Below are 18,816 nucleotides of genomic sequence, written 5' to 3'. Positions count from 1 at the left end.
AAATCAATGTCCCCTTACCTACGAGGTACCTTCATATATGATGTAACCAAGGTAACCACTGCACTTAGTGGCCCCCATCTGTTCAGAGGGGTCACTGAGATCTGCCCTGAAATGGCAGTTGATGATGTAACAACTGCCAATAATGTAATAGTTGGTAGTAAGATATTATCTTTTGCATTTATAATGTAATACATGCTGATGATGTAATACATGCTGATGATGTAATACATGCTGATGATGTAATACATGCTGATAATGTAATACATGCTGATGATGTAATACATGCTGATAATGTAATACACACTTAGATATTACAGATAATACAGTCCCAAATGTGTCTTCCGCATTTAATCCAACCCCTCTGAGGGCCCATACTCATGTTTCCCAGCCGAGATAAACAGGGAGATTGAGGCATTTGAATTCTGACACACTTAGATATTACAGATAATACAGTCCCAAAATGTTGTCACATCTACACAAGACCAGAACATATGTAAAATAGAGCTGTTAAGGCAACTTTCTATTAAAAGGTTCTTGTACTGTTTGACCTGAAAAAGAAAAGGTGTCATACTTCCATAGGTGAGGCACATAAAAGGACTGTAAAGGCAGATAAATTAAAGTGGTGGAAAAACAGAGATTTTGACCTTGGGTCAATGGGTTAAGTGTTAGTGAGTGAATCAGTCAGTCAGTCAGTCAGTCTGTTAGTGAACCCCTCCCCCTGCAAGTCTGTTGTGGCAATGGATGCAAATGAAAAGTATTCCTCAAGTGTGTGACACTTAATATGCATGACATTAAACAAAGATAGTGATTTTAGGTTGTTATTGCATCATTGGTTGAAGTCATTACACTATTGATGAAAAAAAAGTTACACACTTTATGTCATAATCAACGCATAATGTAATAACTAACTGTAGTAACTATTACATTATACTCAAAAATGTTATTACGTTATGCGTTCAGCATATTTATTACACATTATTGGCAATTTATTACATTATCAGCATTTATAAAATGTTAAATGTGAAAGTTATTACATTATTAGCCGATATTACATTATTGGCAGTTATTACATTATCAGTCGCTACAGACCTCTTTATAGTTTTCAAGGAAACAAGATGACGTATTCCAACCTGATTATGCATGCAAGTGTTGTTGATTAGGACTTGCGCTGTCTCTATCACACTCCAGCCCGCTATGGAGCTGTAATGCTTCTGAAGGTTGGTTTGCACACCACGATTAAAATGAAGAAGAAAAAGAAGATGGCCTTAAAACGTTTTACACAGAGTTGGAAATTATTATATTATGACATATTTAATTATCTAGCATAAAATTCCCTCTAAATTGTTTCTAAAATACACACATTTAATTGATACATGTATAAAAAGTACACAAAGTATCTGGTAACGTTCACAATAGAATCTGAATCAGATATGATCCGTCACAAGGAACCCCGGGAATGTTTTTATCTTCCCTCCTCCCACGTGTGTACATCGGTCTCGGGTGGAATGCTTGTTGATGTATACCTATGAGTAGAAACGTATCAAAATTACTGTTGTAATATATATTTATCGTAGTAATGTTGAAATCAAAAACTTTCGTAAAGAAAACCCGATCAGGCGGGATCATGAAAATAGTCCGTGAGCACTACCTGCGAGACGATATTTGGTGCGGGAGTGAAGTTTGTACAGAATGCAAGCAAGAAGAGTCTGTGTTGCAGAAAGACGCTTGCATTGAAAGCAACTTGTGTTCTTTCCCACACTATTTACTCCCAGACACAAACGTTGTGTTGAGCCAGGTAAGTTACTGTGGAATAATGTCTAACGTAAACGTTATTATTAACAACAAATCAATACAAAAAGTACATGTCTAAAGTAAACTCTAGATTGTCCCACCGCATAACTACAGTTTAGATGTCTGACACGCCTCTGGTGAAAGTGTGAATTTATCAAGCTCAGGGTTTCCCAAGCTCGGTCCTGCCCCGTCCCCCGGGTGCACGTTTTGGTTTTTGCCCTACACAGCAGATTAAAATAATCAAAGCTTGATGATGAGTTGGATATTTGCGTCAGCTATGTAGTGCTGGGGCAAAAAACAAAACGTGCAGGATCAAGTTTGGGAAACCCTGATCTAGCTAACACTAATTTGACTAACTTTCAGCTGTGACATTCTACCATGCTGAATCAATATCCCTTTTAATGTCTGTAGATTGATATCCTGGAGGATCCCTTGATCAAGAACGTGATCATTCTGCAGACTGTACTCCAAGAGGTCCGCCACAGGAGCGCTCCCATCTACAAGCGATTGAAAGACATCCTTCACGACAAGGAAAAACACTTTTACACTTTCACTAACGAACATCACAGGTAGAAAATAGATCTGCTGTTTGCCTTAGATAACTGACTGTTTTGTAGTGATTTAAGGGGGTGCAGCCTAACTTGATTTTGAATCAGTGACCCTTGGGGTTATCCCACCACTGACGCAGATGTACCAATTGACTGAAATAAGTTGAAGCAAGACTGAAGTCAGCATGTTTCCCAGCCAAAACAGTTTGGAAGAGTTTGCGCATATATTACGATGCCATTTTGTTTAGTTTTTGTTTAGTTTTTTGTACTTTGACAAGGGTTTTTTAAGCTGTTCGTGCACACATTTTGTTCTTGAGGCAAACCGAAGTCTACGCCTTAATCGCTGATTGGTCAACAGTAGGGATTCTTCAATGAAGTGCCTGCTGTCGTTCAGCGAGTAACGACTCGTCCTCATTCACGGTTTCTCTTGAGAAATACTGCACCAAACATCCTAATCAGATGAAAAATTGCATGACTAAGATTTCCTAGGCAAAAAAGTAAATTTATGACAGATTTATTGAGTTATCTTAATTCTGACTATTTTGTGGAAGTGTATACTGGCTATGGCGTCTCAAAATGGACAAACAGTACTATTGCCATTTTTTTCTCTTGTTTTTCAAGCCAAGGTCTTTTTAAGTTTGAGAGTACACTCGTTCAGCTAACCGAGCTCAGGCTAGTCGCCAGCCGAACTGAAGCATGCTGACGCCTTAACTGTCCAACCATTTGTGACCGATCAATGCTTTTCAAAGCAATGTATGGTTGTATTGTTCTGTTCCAGAGAAACGTATATAGAGAGAGAGCAGGGGGAAAGCGCCAACGATCGTAATGACAGAGCCATCCGCATATCTACAAAGTGGTACAGTGATCACCTGAACAACACCCCCACGGACAAGGGGTTAAAGGTTGTTTTGCTGACCAATGACCGGGGCAACAAGGAGAAAGCAGAGGAGGCCGGCCTGCTCACATACAGATGTAAGAAACAACACACCTCTGTTACCTCAAATCACATTTTATTGGTCACATAAACATGGTTAGCAGATGTTAATGCGAGTGTAGCGAAATGCTTGTGCTTCTAGTTCTGACAGTGCAGTAATATCGTAACAGCAAGTAATCTAACAATTTCACAACAACTACCTTATACCCCAAGATGAGACTGCTGTTCATGTCTTTAATATCACAATATCTGTTACCTCAATACTCCAAGATGAGACCGCTGTTCATGTCTTTAATATCACAATATCTGTTACCTCAATACTCCAAGATGAGACCGCTGTTCATGTCTTTAACCTTAATCACAAGGTCACAATACTACATAGGTTCAACATGTCGACTACATGTTTACTTTAGGAGATGCCGACTACATGTTTACTTTAGGAGATGCCGACTACATGTTTACTTTAGGAGATGCCGACTACATGTTTACTTTAGGAGATGCCGACTACATGTTTACTTTAGGAGATGCCGACTACATGTTTACTTTAGGAGATGCCGACTACATGTTTACTTTAGGAGATGCCGACTACATCCATCCTCTGTTCCACACAGGTGAGGAGTACGTCAAGAGTCTGATAGCCAACCCTGAGCTGGTGGATCGACTGGCTTTGACCAACGATGACAAGGTAACTAATATCTACACAATATCACATTTACACACATGTACTTTCTGCAGCAGCTATTTTAGATTCATAGAGAAAGTTAGATCTGCATATTCATAAAGAATGTTAGATCTGCATATTCATGGTTATTTGTTTAATTTCTCCCTCCCTCCTCTCCCTCCCCTCCTCCCTCCCTCCCTCCCTCCCTCCCTCCCTCCCCCCCCAGAATGAGATCACCAGCAGTAAGGTGTTGTTCTCGGAGCACCTGCCCCTGTCTAGGATCCAGTCTGGGATTAAGAGTGGGACCTTCCAACAGGGAACGTTCCGGGCTAGCAGAGACAACTACCTGGAGGCTACTGTGTTTGTCCACGGAGAAGGAGATGACAGTACAGAGGTGAGTGCTGCTAAAGCATAGCTCATGTTCATTTGTGTATTCTGGCCGTGTAACCTGCCATAGAAGTATGGAACATTCTTTAAGTCCTCCAACAGTTATTGAATATTTCCTCATTGTTAGTTAGCTCCTCTGTTCATGTACCTGGTTTTGAAAAGTGAGTTATCAACAGTATTATTTTTCCTTTACCATTGGATGGGAGTGGAGAATCTTTGATGCTGTTCTAAGAGCCAGCTGGTGACATGGGGATGAGTGAGTGAGCGAGTGATTGGATGGGAAATGTAAACGAAGCAGCGTTGGTTACCATGGTAACACTTCCTCTTCCTGTCCCGCCCCTCAGGTTCTCATCCAAGGCCTACAGAACTTGAACAGGGCTGTCCATCAGGACCTGGTTGCTGTGGAGATCCTGCCTCTGAACCAATGGGTGGCTCCGTCCTCTGTGGTGCTGCAGGACGAGGGGCCCAAGGAGGATGATGTCACAGAGGAGGAGGAGGCAGAGTTGAAGAGTGGTCCGTCGGGGGCGGGGTCACGGAAGCCCACAGGCAGGGTGGTGGGGATCATCAAGAGGAACTGGAGACCGTTCTGTGGCATGCTCTTCCTGTCCCAAATCAAAGAGGTGGCTAGCGTCACCTCACTCTGCTCTGTCAATCAATACATCAATCAAATCAAACCCTTCAGAATTCCTACATGAGTATTTGTCAATATGGATGCATATACCACCATGCTTTGGTTTCTCTTGTGATTATTTGTCGTCTGTCGTACTTGTTTTGTGCTGACGAATGTGGACAAGACCAAAGATATCTCATTGTTCCTGGTCTTTTACCCCTTCTTCCCTTCCCAGGCGACCCGTCACCTCTTCACCCCAGCTGACCGTCGTATCCCCAGGATCCGTATCGAGACGCGCCAGGCGGCCACATTGGCAGGACAGAGGATCATGGTGGCCATCGACGGCTGGCCCAAGCACTCCAGATACCCTAATGTATGTGTCTCTCAGGTCTTTATTACAGCTGGGCTGCTCAGATGATCACGTATCATTACCGGATATCAATGTCTGGAGAAGTGTAGGATGTACATGAGATGTGCAGCGTGACTGCAATGAAGAGGACCTGGAACGCACCTCAATCATAGTCAACTGCTTCTCTCTCCTCTTTCTGTCTTCGAGGAGCTAGCAGAGACTAGGCACCATTCTCTCCTCACCCACCCCTCTCTCCTCCTCTCCTTCTATCCTCCTCTCCCTCTCTCCTCTCAGGGCCATTTTGTTCGTAGCCTGGGAAGTGCAGGGGACAAGGAGACAGAGACGGAGGTGCTACTGCTGGAGCATGATGTCCCTCACCAGGACTTCTCACAGGCCGTCCTCAGTTTCCTCCCCAAGATGCCCTGGAACATCACAGAGGAGGTAACTGGGGGTCCTGTTATGGCGGCCATTTTGTGTCAAGACATATATCAATGGTTGTCAGCTGGTGGCTACGTTGTTGTAGCTATAACAATCAACAATTTGCAACACTACTTAAAGCCTGTTGGTATAATTGCATTATGGTGTGGTTATAATACTTTATAAAGGCTCATAACATGCTTATAACAGGTAATGATTCATCACTAAACCTTATTTGATCTTCTATCAGGACATGGCTGTGAGAGAGGACCTGAGGAACCTGACTGTCTGCAGTGTGGATCCTCCTGGCTGTACGGACATAGATGATGCTCTGCACTGCAGAGACCTGCCCAATGGAAACCAAGAGGTAGGACACTGATGAACTAACTGTTTATCACATTTTATTGGACGGATGAGGTAACAGAATCTATTTAATTGGTAATGTGATGGAACAGAATTTAAAGTTGAGAAGTGATCGTGTGTGTTTCATTGTGGGTTGAAGGTTGGTGTCCACATTGCTGACGTGAGCCACTTCATCCGTCCAGGCAACGCCATGGACCTGGAGGCTGCAAACAGAGGGACTACAGTCTACCTGACTGGAAGGGTAGGAGATCCTCTGTATCATCACATAGTAACCTTGATGAACCCTAGCTAGCTCTTTTTAGTACGTCTTAAACGGCACCCTATTCCCTATATAGTGCACTACGTTTTACCAGAGCCCGGGTCAGAAGTAGTCCAAAATATAGGGAATAGTGTTCCATTTCAGTGTTGTATTGTTAACACAGCTGATTGTCTCCCACAGAGGATCGACATGGTTCCTGAACTGCTGAGCTCCAACCTGTGTTCTCTACGATCCAGTGTGGAGAGGTGACTTTAATACCTCCTTAAGACGTCATATATGTTGTTGTTGTTGTCATTTACCATTAGTGGTGTTCATGGTGTCTCCTCTCTGTAGGCTGGCCTTCTCTTGTATATGGGAGATCAACGACAAGGCTGAGATAGTCCAGACCAGATTCACTAAAAGTGTCATCAACTCCAAGGTAGGGGGAGAGTAAACTCACACATTTGACAATGTAACAGTTGTGATTGAGACAATGTAAGACTTAGAAATGCCCCTCAGGGATCAATAAAGTTTATTGAATTGAATGATAATTCTTCCTCCAGGCCTCCCTGACGTACGCCGAGGCCCAGATGAGGATTGATGACGCCAACATGAATGATGACACCACCAAGAGCTTACGAGGACTGAACAGACTAGCCAAGATCCTGAAGAAACGGAGGATAGAGAAAGGGTAAGAGCTTACGAGGACTGAACAGACTAGCCAGGATCCTGAAGAAACGGAGGATAGAGAAAGGGTAAGAGCTTACGAGGACTGAACAGACTAGCCAGGATCCTGAAGAGACAGGATAGAGAAAGGGTAAGAGCTTACGAGGTCTGAACAGACTAGCCAGGATCCTGAAGAAACGGAGGATAGAGAAAGGCTAAGAGCTTACGAGGCCTGAACAGACTAGCCAGGATCCTGAAGAAACGGAGGATAGAGAAAGGCTAAGAGCTTACGAGGCCTGAACAGACTAGCCAGGATCCTGAAGAAACGGAGGATAGAGAAAGGCTAAGAGCTTACGAGGTCTGAACAGACTAGCCAGGATCCTGAAGAAACGGAGGATAGAGAAAGGCTAAGAGCTTACGAGGCCTGAACAGACTAGCCAGGATCCTGAAGAAACGGAGGATAGAGAAAGGCTAAGAGCTTACGAGGCCTGAACAGACTAGCCAGGATCCTGAAGAAACGGAGGATAGAGAAAGGCTAAGAGCTTACGAGGCCTGAACAGACTAGCCAGGATCCTGAAGAAACGGAGGATAGAGAAAGGGTAAGAGGTTACGAGGCCTGAACAGACTAGCCAGGATCCTGAAGAGACAGGATAGAGAAAGGGTAAGAGGTTACGAGGCCTGAACAGACTAGCCAGGATCCTGAAGAGACAGGATAGAGAAAGGGTTTGTGACTATGTGATGTCAGTAGTTGAGACGGATCGTTAGAACTGTGGCAGATTGATGTATTCCCAAAAGTGATTCGTTGGTTGATGGATTGATTATGTTAATTGATCTGGTTGATCGTCTCATTAATCTATATGTTTTACTGTTTGGAATGTATAAATACATGTCTTTGTTGGTGATCTAACATGGTGGTTTTCCGTTGTGTGTTTCAGTGCGTTGACTCTCTCCTCCCCCGAGGTTCGCTTCCACATCGACAGTGAGACTCACGACCCCATAGACCTACAGACCAAGGAACTCAAGTACGTTGTCAGGCTTTTAGAATATAGAATTTAAAATAAGGCTTTTAGAATATAGCATTTAAAATAAGGCTTTTAGAATGTAGAATTTAAAATAAGGCTTTTAGAATATAGCATTTAAAATAAGGCTTTTAGAATGTAGAATTTCAAATAAGGCTTTTAGAATGTAGAATTTCAAATAAGGCTTTTAGAATGTAGAATTTCAAATAAGGCTTTTAGAATGTAGAATTTCAAATAAGGCTTTTAGAATGTAGAATTTCAAATAAGGCTTTTAGAATGTAGAATTTCAAATAAGGCTTTTAGAATGTAGAATTTCAAATAAGGCTTTTAGAATGTAGAATTTCAAATAAGGCTTTTAGAATGTAGAATTTCAAATAAGGCTTTTAGAATGTAGCATTTAAAATAAGGCTTTTAGAATGTAGAATTTCAAATAAGGCTTTTAGAATGTAGAATTTCAAATAAGGCTTTTAGAATGTAGCATTTAAAATAAGGCTTTTAGAATGTGTCTGTTCATGATGCTTGAAACTGTGCTGTCGTTTTGACCCTGACTAACATGGTTTAAACTTCAAGTTCAGCTGAATTCACATGAATATTGACAAGCTTTTTGTGGCCTGTCAAAGCATCCTGCTGTTTCCAGGTTTACCTTGTCACTGAGTTATAGCATCCAACAGTAGATCTCTGCTCAGAGACTTGATGTTCACGCTGTATCGGTGGGTTCAAATTCAAATAACTTTATTGTTCCCCAGGGAGACCAACTCGATGGTGGAGGAGTTCATGTTGCTGGCCAACATTTCAGTAGCTCAGAAGATTTATGATGAGTTCTCAGAGTGTGCTCTTCTCAGGAAGCACCCCGCCCCTCCTCCATCTAACTATGACATCCTCAACAAGGCTGCCAAGTCTAAGGTACATCTACATATTCAGACTGACTAGACATCAACATCTAAAACACATCTAATGACATCCAGAGACAATACTTCTAGCTAAAACACAGTTTTAATAAGACTTGATCTTTTTTGGGGACAATTGTTCCTTTCCGGGTCGAAGGACAACAAAATAGGGACTGACGTAGAACCTTGGATAGATATCAATAATTACAACAAATAAACCCCCCGTTTCCCTTGTATTACACTTTCTGACATCAGTATAATGTAGTCCTAACGTTGTTGTTTCTGACATCAGTCGAATGTAGTCCTAACGTTGTTGTTTCTCACATCAGTCGAATGTAGTCCTAACGTTGTTGTTTCTGACATCAGTGGAATGTAGTCCTAACGTTGTTGTTTCTGACATCAGTGGAATGTAGTCCTAACGTTGTTGTTTCTGACATCAGTGGAATGTAGTCCTAACGTTGTTGTTTCTGACATCAGTGGAATGTAGTCCTAACGTTGTTGTTTCTGACATCAGTATAATGTAGTTCTAACGTTGTTGTTTCTGACATCAGTGGAATGTAGTCCTAACGTTGTTGTTTCTGACATCAGTATAATGTAGTCCTAACGTTGTTGTTTCTGACATCAGTATAATGTAGTCCTAACGTTGTTGTTTCTGACATCAGTCGAATGTAGTCCTAACGTCAGAAGCAACATCAGTCTAATGTAGTTCTAACGTTGTTGTCCCTCCCCTCAGGACTTGGTGATCCACACGGACTCGGCCAAGGCTCTAGCTGACTCTCTGGACGCGGCCCAGGTGGACGGCTTCCCTTACTTCAACACCTTGCTGCGTATCCTAGCAACACGCTGCATGATGCAGGCTGTGTACTTCTGCTCCGGGATGGACAGTGACTTCCACCACTATGGACTGGCCTCTCCCATCTACACACACTTCACCTCACCTATCAGACGGTGAGAACACACTTCACCTCGCCTATCAGACGGTGAGAACACACACACTTCACCTCGCCTATCAGACGGTGAGAACACACACACTTCACCTCGCCTATCAGACGGTGAGAACACACACTTCACCTCGCCTATCAGACGGTGAGAACACACACTTCACCTCGCCTATCAGACGGTGAGAACACACTTCACCTCGCCTATCAGACGGTGAGAACACACACACTTCACCTCGCCTATCAGACGGTGAGAACACACACACTTCACCTCGCCTATCAGACGGTGAGAACACACACACTTCACCTCGCCTATCAGACGGTGAGAACACACACACTTCACCTCGCCTATCAGACGGTGAGAACACACACACTTCACCTCGCCTATCAGACGGTGAGAACACACACACTTCACCTCGCCTATCAGACGGTGAGAACACACACACTTCACCTCACCTATCAGACGGTGAGAACACACACTTCACCTCGCCTATCAGACGGTGAGAACACACACTTCACCTCGCCTATCAGACGGTGAGAACACACACTTCACCTCACCTATCAGACGGTGAGAACACACACACTTCACCTCGCCTATCAGACGGTGAGAACACACACACTTCACCTCGCCTATCAGACGGTGAGAACACACACTTCACCTCGCCTATCAGACGGTGAGAACACACACTTCACCTCGCCTATCAGACGGTGAGAACACACACACTTCACCTCGCCTATCAGACGGTGAGAACACCCACTTCACCTCGCCTATCAGACGGTGAGAACACACACTTCACCTCGCCTATCAGACGGTGAGAACACACACACTTCACCTCGCCTATCAGACGGTGAGAACACCCTCCCTCTACTCCTGACTGGTCCGTCCACCCTGACTGGTTCTGATGTTATTGTAACCTCTACAGATACTCTGACATCATCGTGCATCGGCTGCTGGCTGTAGCCATTGGAGCAGACAGCACCTACCCAGACCTGATGGACAAACACAAGCAGTCTGCCCTCTGCAACAACCTCAACTACAGACACAAGATGGCTCAGTACGCACAGCGAGCCTCTGTAGCCTTCCACACACAGGTACTGGTCTCACCTAACACTGACCTGTTAGAGCCTCTGTAGCCTTCCACACACAGGTACTGGTCTCACCTAACACTGACCTGTTAGAGCCTCTGTAGTCTTCCTCACACAGGTACTGGTCTCACCTAACACTGACCTGTTAGAGCCTCTGTAGTCTTCCACACACAGGTACTGGTCTCACCTCACACTGACCTGTTAGAGCCTCTGTAGTCTTCCACACACAGGTACTGGTCTCACCTAACACTGACCTGTTAGAGCCTCTGTAGTCTTCCACACACAGGTACTGGTCTCACCTAACACTGACCTGTTAGAGCCTCTGTAGTCTTCCACACACAGGTACTGGTCTCACCTAACACTGACCTGTTAGAGCCTCTGTAGTCTTCCACACACAGGTACTGGTCTCACCTAACACTGACCTGTTAGAGCCTCTGTAGTCTTCCCTCACACAGGTACTGGTCTCACCTAACACTGACCTGTTAGAGCCTCTGTAGTCTTCCACACACAGGTACTGGTCTCACCTAACACTGACCTGTTAGAGCCTCTGTAGTCTTCCACACACAGGTACTGGTCTCACCTAACACTGACCTGTTAGAGCCTCTGTAGTCTTCCACACACAGGTACTGGTCTCACCTAACACTGACCTGTTAGAGCCTCTGTAGTCTTCCACACACAGGTACTGGTCTCACCTAACACTGACCTGTTAGAGCCTCTGTAGTCTTCCACACACAGGTACTGGTCTCACCTAACACTGACCTGTTAGAGCCTCTGTAGTCTTCCACACACAGGTACTGGTCTCACCTAACACTGACCTGTTAGAGCCTCTGTAGTCTTCCACACACAGGTACTGGTCTCACCTAACACTGACCTGTTAGAGCCTCTGTAGTCTTCCACACACAGGTACTGGTCTCACCTAACACTGACCTGTTAGAGCCTCTGTAGTCTTCCACACACAGGTACTGGTCTCACCTAACACTGACCTGTTAGAGCCTCTGTAGTCTTCCACACACAGGTACTGGTCTCACCTCACACTGACCTGTTAGAGCCTCTGTAGTCTTCCACACACAGGTACTGGTCTCACCTAACACTGACCTGTTAGAGCCTCTGTAGTCTTCCACACACAGGTACTGGTCTCACCTAACACTGACCTGTTAGAGCCTCTGTAGTCTTCCACACACAGGTACTGGTCTCACCTAACACTGACCTGTTAGAGCCTCTGTAGTCTTCCACACACAGGTACTGGTCTCACCTAACACTGACCTGTTAGAGCCTCTGTAGTCTTCCACACACAGGTACTGGTCTCACCTAACACTGACCTGTTAGAGCCTCTGTAGTCTTCCACACACAGGTACTGGTCTCACCTAACACTGACCTGTTAGAGCCTCTGTAGTCTTCCACACACAGGTACTGGTCTCACCTAACACTGACCTGTTAGAGCCTCTGTAGTCTTCCACACACAGGTACTGGTCTCACCTAACACTGACCTGTTAGAGCCTCTGTAGTCTTCCACACACAGGTACTGGTCTCACCTAACACTGACCTGTTAGAGCCTCTGTAGTCTTCCACACACAGGTACTGGTCTCACCTAACACTGACCTGTTAGAGCCTCTGTAGTCTTCCACACACAGGTACTGGTCTCACCTAACACTGACCTGTTAGAGCCTCTGTAGTCTTCCACACACAGGTACTGGTCTCACCTAACACTGACCTGTTAGAGCCTCTGTAGTCTTCCACACACAGGTACTGGTCTCACCTAACACTGACCTGTTAGAGCCTCTGTAGTCTTCCACACACAGGTACTGGTCTCACCTAACACTGACCTGTTAGAGCCTCTGTAGTCTTCCACACACAGGTACTGGTCTCACCTAACACTGACCTGTTAGAGCCTCTGTAGTCTTCCCACACACAGGTACTGGTCTCACCTAACACTGACCTGTTAGAGCCTCTGTAGTCTTCCACACACAGGTACTGGTCTCACCTAACACTGACCTGTTAGAGCCTCTGTAGTCTTCCACACACAGGTACTGGTCTCACCTAACACTGACCTGTTAGAGCCTCTGTAGTCTTCCACACACAGGTACTGGTCTCACCTAACACTGACCTGTTAGAGCCTCTGTAGTCTTCCACACACAGGTACTGGTCTCACCTAACACTGACCTGTTAGAGCCTCTGTAGTCTTCCACACACAGGTACTGGTCTCACCTAACACTGACCTGTTAGAGCCTCTGTAGTCTTCCACACACAGGTACTGGTCTCACCTAACACTGACCTGTTAGAGCCTCTGTAGTCTTCCACACACAGGTACTGGTCTCACCTAACACTGACCTGTTAGAGCCTCTGTAGTCTTCCACACACAGGTACTGGTCTCACCTAACACTGACCTGTTAGAGCCTCTGTAGTCTTCCACACACAGGTACTGGTCTCACCTAACACTGACCTGTTAGAGCCTCTGTAGTCTTCCACACACAGGTACTGGTCTCACCTAACACTGACCTGTTAGAGCCTCTGTAGTCTTCCACACACAGGTACTGGTCTCACCTAACACTGACCTGTTAGAGCCTCTGTAGTCTTCCACACACAGGTACTGGTCTCACCTAACACTGACCTGTTAGAGCCTCTGTAGTCTTCCACACACAGGTACTGGTCTCACCTAACACTGACCTGTTAGAGCCTCTGTAGTCTTCCACACACAGGTACTGGTCTCACCTAACACTGACCTGTTAGAGCCTCTGTAGTCTTCCACACACAGGTACTGGTCTCACCTAACACTGACCTGTTAGAGCCTCTGTAGTCTTCCACACACAGGTACTGGTCTCACCTAACACTGACCTGTTAGAGCCTCTGTAGTCTTCCACACACAGGTACTGGTCTCACCTAACACTGACCTGTTAGAGCCTCTGTAGTCTTCCACACACAGGTACTGGTCTCACCTAACACTGACCTGTTAGAGCCTCTGTAGTCTTCCACACACAGGTACTGGTCTCACCTAACACTGACCTGTTAGAGCCTCTGTAGTCTTCCACACACAGGTACTGGTCTCACCTAACACTGACCTGTTAGAGCCTCTGTAGTCTTCCACACACAGGTACTGGTCTCACCTAACACTGACCTGTTAGAGCCTCTGTAGTCTTCCACACACAGGTACTGGTCTCACCTAACACTGACCTGTTAGAGCCTCTGTAGTCTTCCACACACAGGTACTGGTCTCACCTAACACTGACCTGTTAGAGCCTCTGTAGTCTTCCACACACAGGTACTGGTCTCACCTAACACTGACCTGTTAGAGCCTCTGTAGTCTTCCACACACAGGTACTGGTCTCACCTAACACTGACCTGTTAGAGCCTCTGTAGTCTTCCACACACAGGTACTGGTCTCACCTAACACTGACCTGTTAGAGCCTCTGTAGTCTTCCACACACAGGTACTGGTCTCACCTAACACTGACCTGTTAGAGCCTCTGTAGTCTTCCACACACAGGTACTGGTCTCACCTAACACTGACCTGTTAGAGCCTCTGTAGTCTTCCACACACAGGTACTGGTCTCACCTAACACTGACCTGTTAGAGCCTCTGTAGTCTTCCACACACAGGTACTGGTCTCACCTAACACTGACCTGTTAGAGCCTCTGTAGTCTTCCACACACAGGTACTGGTCTCACCTAACACTGACCTGTTAGAGCCTCTGTAGTCTTCCACACACAGGTACTGGTCTCACCTAACACTGACCTGTTAGAGCCTCTGTAGTCTTCCACACACAGGTACTGGTCTCACCTCACACTGACCTGTTAGAGCCTCTGTAGTCTTCCACACACAGGTACTGGTCTCACCTAACACTGACCTGTTAGAGCCTCTGTAGTCTTCCACACACAGGTACTGGTCTCACCTAACACTGACCTGTTAGAGCCTCTGTAGTCTTCCACACACAGGTACTGGTCTCACCTCACACTGACCTGTTAGAGCCTCTGTAGTCTTCCACACACAGGTACTGGTCTCACCTCACACTGACCTGTTAGAGCCTCTGTAGTCTTCCACACACAGGTACTGGTCTCACCTAACACTGACCTGTTAGAGCCTCTGTAGTCTTCCACACACAGGTACTGGTCTCACCTAACACTGACCTGTTAGAGCCTCTGTAGTCTTCCACACACAGGTACTGGTCTCACCTAACACTGACCTGTTAGAGCCTCTGTAGTCTTCCACACACAGGTACTGGTCTCACCTAACACTGACCTGTTAGAGCCTCTGTAGTCTTCCACACACAGGTACTGGTCTCACCTAACACTGACCTGTTAGAGCCTCTGTAGTCTTCCACACACAGGTACTGGTCTCACCTAACACTGACCTGTTAGAGCCTCTGTAGTCTTCCACACACAGGTACTGGTCTCACCTAACACTGACCTGTTAGAGCCTCTGTAGTCTTCCACACACAGGTACTGGTCTCACCTAACACTGACCTGTTAGAGCCTCTGTAGTCTTCCACACACAGGTACTGGTCTCACCTAACACTGACCTGTTAGAGCCTCTGTAGTCTTCCACACACAGGTACTGGTCTCACCTCACACTGACCTGTTAGAGCCTCTGTAGTCTTCCACACACAGGTACTGGTCTCACCTCACACTGACCTGTTAGAGCCTCTGTAGTCTTCCACACACAGGTACTGGTCTCACCTAACACTGACCTGTTAGAGCCTCTGTAGTCTTCCACACACAGGTACTGGTCTCACCTAACACTGACCTGTTAGAGCCTCTGTAGTCTTCCACACACAGGTACTGGTCTCACCTAACACTGACCTGTTAGAGCCTCTGTAGTCTTCCACACACAGGTACTGGTCTCACCTAACACTGACCTGTTAGAGCCTCTGTAGTCTTCCACACACAGGTACTGGTCTCACCTAACACTGACCTGTTAGAGCCTCTGTAGTCTTCCACACACAGGTACTGGTCTCACCTAACACTGACCTGTTAGAGCCTCTGTAGTCTTCCACACACAGGTACTGGTCTCACCTAACACTGACCTGTTAGAGCCTCTGTAGTCTTCCACACACAGGTACTGGTCTCACCTAACACTGACCTGTTAGAGCCTCTGTAGTCTTCCACACACAGGTACTGGTCTCACCTAACACATGACCTGTTAGAGCCTCTGTAGTCTTCCACACACAGGTACTGGTCTCACCTAACACTGACCTGTTAGAGCCTCTGTAGTCTTCCACACACAGGTACTGGTCTCACCTAACACTGACCTGTTAGAGCCTCTGTAGTCTTCCACACACAGGTACTGGTCTCACCTAACACTGACCTGTTAGAGCCTCTGTAGTCTTCCACACACAGGTACTGGTCTCACCTAACACTGACCTGTTAGAGCCTCTGTAGTCTTCCACACACAGGTACTGGTCTCACCTAACACTGACCTGTTAGAGCCTCTGTAGTCTTCCACACACAGGTACTGGTCTCACCTAACACTGACCTGTTAGAGCCTCTGTAGTCTTCCACACACAGGTACTGGTCTGACCTCACACTGACCTGTTAGAGCCTCTGTAGTCTTCCACACACAGGTACTGGTCTCACCTAACACTGACCTGTTAGAGCCTCTGTAGTCTTCCACACACAGGTACTGGTCTCACCTAACACTGACCTGTTAGAGCCTCTGTAGTCTTCCACACACAGGTACTGGTCTCACCTCACACTGACCTGTTAGAGCCTCTGTAGTCTTCCACACACAGGTACTGGTCTCACCTCACACTGACCTGTTAGAGCCTCTGTAGTCTTCCACACACAGGTACTGGTCTCACCTAACACTGACCTGTTAGAGCCTCTGTAGTCTTCCACACACAGGTACTGGTCTCACCTCACACTGACCTGTTAGAGCCTCTGTAGTCTTCCACACACAGGTACTGGTCTCACCTCACACTGACCTGTTAGAGCCTCTGTAGTCTTCCACACACAGGTACTGGTCTCACCTAACACTGACCTGTTAGAGCCTCTGTAGTCTTCCACACACAGGTACTGGTCTCACCTAACACACTGACCTGTTAGAGCCTCTGTAGTCTTCCACACACAGGTACTGGTCTCACCTAACACTGACCTGTTAGAGCCTCTGTAGCCTTCCACACACAGGTACTGGTCTCACCTAACACTGACCTGTTAGAGCCTCTGTAGCCTTCCACACACAGGTACTGGTCTCACCTAACACTGACCTGTTAGAGCCTCTGTAGTCTTCCACACACAGGTACTGGTCTCACCTAACACTGACCTGTTAGAGCCTCTGTAGTCTTCCTCACACAGGTACTGGTCTCACCTAACACACTGACCTGTTAGAGCCTCTGTAGTCTTCCACACACAGGTACTGGTCTCACCTCACACTGACCTGTTAGAGCCTCTGTAGTCTTCCACACACAGGTACTGGTCTCACCTCACACTGACCTGTTAGAGCCTCTGTAGTCTTCCACACACAGGTACTGGTCTCACCTCACACTGACCTGTTAGAGCCTCTGTAGTCTTCCACACACAGGTACTGGTCTCACCTAACACTGACCTGTTAGAGCCTCTGTAGTCTTCCACACACAGGTACTGGTCTCACCTAACACTGACCTGTTAGAGCCTCTGTAGTCTTCCACACACAGGTACTGGTCTCACCTAACACTGACCTGTTAGAGCCTCTGTAGTCTTCCACACACAGGTACTGGTCTCACCTCACACTGACCTGTTAGAGCCTCTGTAGTCTTCCACACACAGGTACTGGACTCACTCACACAAACTATTTAACCAGGAAGTCCCATTGACGACGTGGGACCCATTTTACAAAAGGACACCTGGGTCATATTCATTAGTGCACTGTAGCAAAATACGTTGCAATGGAAATTGAAAAATAGCATTTCTTACTGGACATTTCCGGGTAGTCTCTCCCTGTTTCCATCTGTTTGAGATAAAATAAGCCCATGGCCGAGATGGCAGATTTCCTGATAATGTATGGTTTCCTCCAGCTGTTCTTCAAGAGCAGAGGCATCCTGAATGAGGAGGGGTTCATCCTGTTTGTGAGGAAGAACGCCATCATCGTTCTCATCCCTAAGTTTGGTCTGGAAGGAACGGTGTTCTTTGAGAACAAAGACAAACCCAGCCCCAAACTGATCTTCAACGAAGAGGTACCCTCGCTGTGTGTCAGAGAAAATTAAAGCTGTTTTATTTTTGTATGGTTCAACTGTAACTGTGTGTGTGTGTGTGAGAACAGGCTCCTAGTCTGACGGTGGAGGGCCACTCCTTCAACATGTTTGACAAGGTCAAAGTGACCATCAGTCTGGACGCGTCCAACGTCCAGCACCAGAAGATCAGGATGTCCCTGGTCGAACCTGTGGTACGTTTGTTGTTTCAAACTTAAGAGATCCTACGGTGGTCATTTCCATGTAGTTCTGAACTAAAACCATGTTCAGGTAACAGTTTGTGTCTGAGGTAAAATTCCTTCTGTCATGTCAATCACTCTTTTCAGGGTTGGACATGTAACTAATGTTGTTTTCTAGATCTCTGGAGTGAGTGTCGCACCGTCTGAACCAGAACCAGATACCAAGAGAGCTAAACTGGACCGTTGAATAACACCATCCTCAGACCGAAACTTTTCTCTTAGCTCAGTAGAGTTATTTTTAATGTTTATCTTTTTTCCCTACATGACAAGCACAGAACATCCTGTGGTTAATATGGTTGTGATTTTAAAACAGACCCTTGTTTCCTTGACTTATAGAACGTCAACCTTCCAGGTGAATGTTAATGAGATGCCAGTAACCTGTAGAATGGGGTAATATACTGTTTGTATTCCTGACCCATGTGGTTTGTACGGTCTATTCTAGAAGGAAAGTTTCCTTGTACAACTCCCAATAAATCTCTTGGTTTTTAGACACTTTCCTTTTCTCATCTCTTTGGCTATTCTCTCTGT

The 18,816-nt window shown here is 45.9% G+C and overlaps 1 protein-coding gene across 1 annotated transcript; it reads left to right on the top strand.

Moving 5' to 3' along the window:
• Positions 1–1,464: 1,464 nt before the first annotated feature.
• Positions 1,465–18,776, top strand: LOC100195876 (DIS3 exosome endoribonuclease and 3'-5' exoribonuclease). Its single transcript, XM_045699552.1, has 20 exons — positions 1,465–1,795; positions 2,203–2,360; positions 3,118–3,311; positions 3,885–3,958; positions 4,161–4,328; positions 4,666–4,941; positions 5,167–5,304; positions 5,575–5,721; positions 5,948–6,064; positions 6,200–6,301; positions 6,500–6,564; positions 6,653–6,737; positions 6,862–6,989; positions 7,900–7,986; positions 8,730–8,886; positions 9,604–9,818; positions 10,732–10,900; positions 17,876–18,034; positions 18,121–18,243; positions 18,407–18,776. The coding sequence occupies exons 1-20, from the start codon at positions 1,577–1,579 to the stop codon at positions 18,473–18,475; spliced, it is 2,850 nt and encodes a 949-aa protein (XP_045555508.1). The 5' UTR covers positions 1,465–1,576; the 3' UTR covers positions 18,476–18,776.
• Positions 18,777–18,816: the final 40 nt, after the last annotated feature.

Source organism: Salmo salar, chromosome ssa17 (genome assembly GCF_905237065.1).
Source record: "Salmo salar chromosome ssa17, Ssal_v3.1, whole genome shotgun sequence".
Classification (NCBI taxonomy): Eukaryota; Metazoa; Chordata; class Actinopteri; order Salmoniformes; family Salmonidae; genus Salmo; species Salmo salar.
This window is presented reverse-complemented; position numbering and strand designations above follow the sequence as displayed.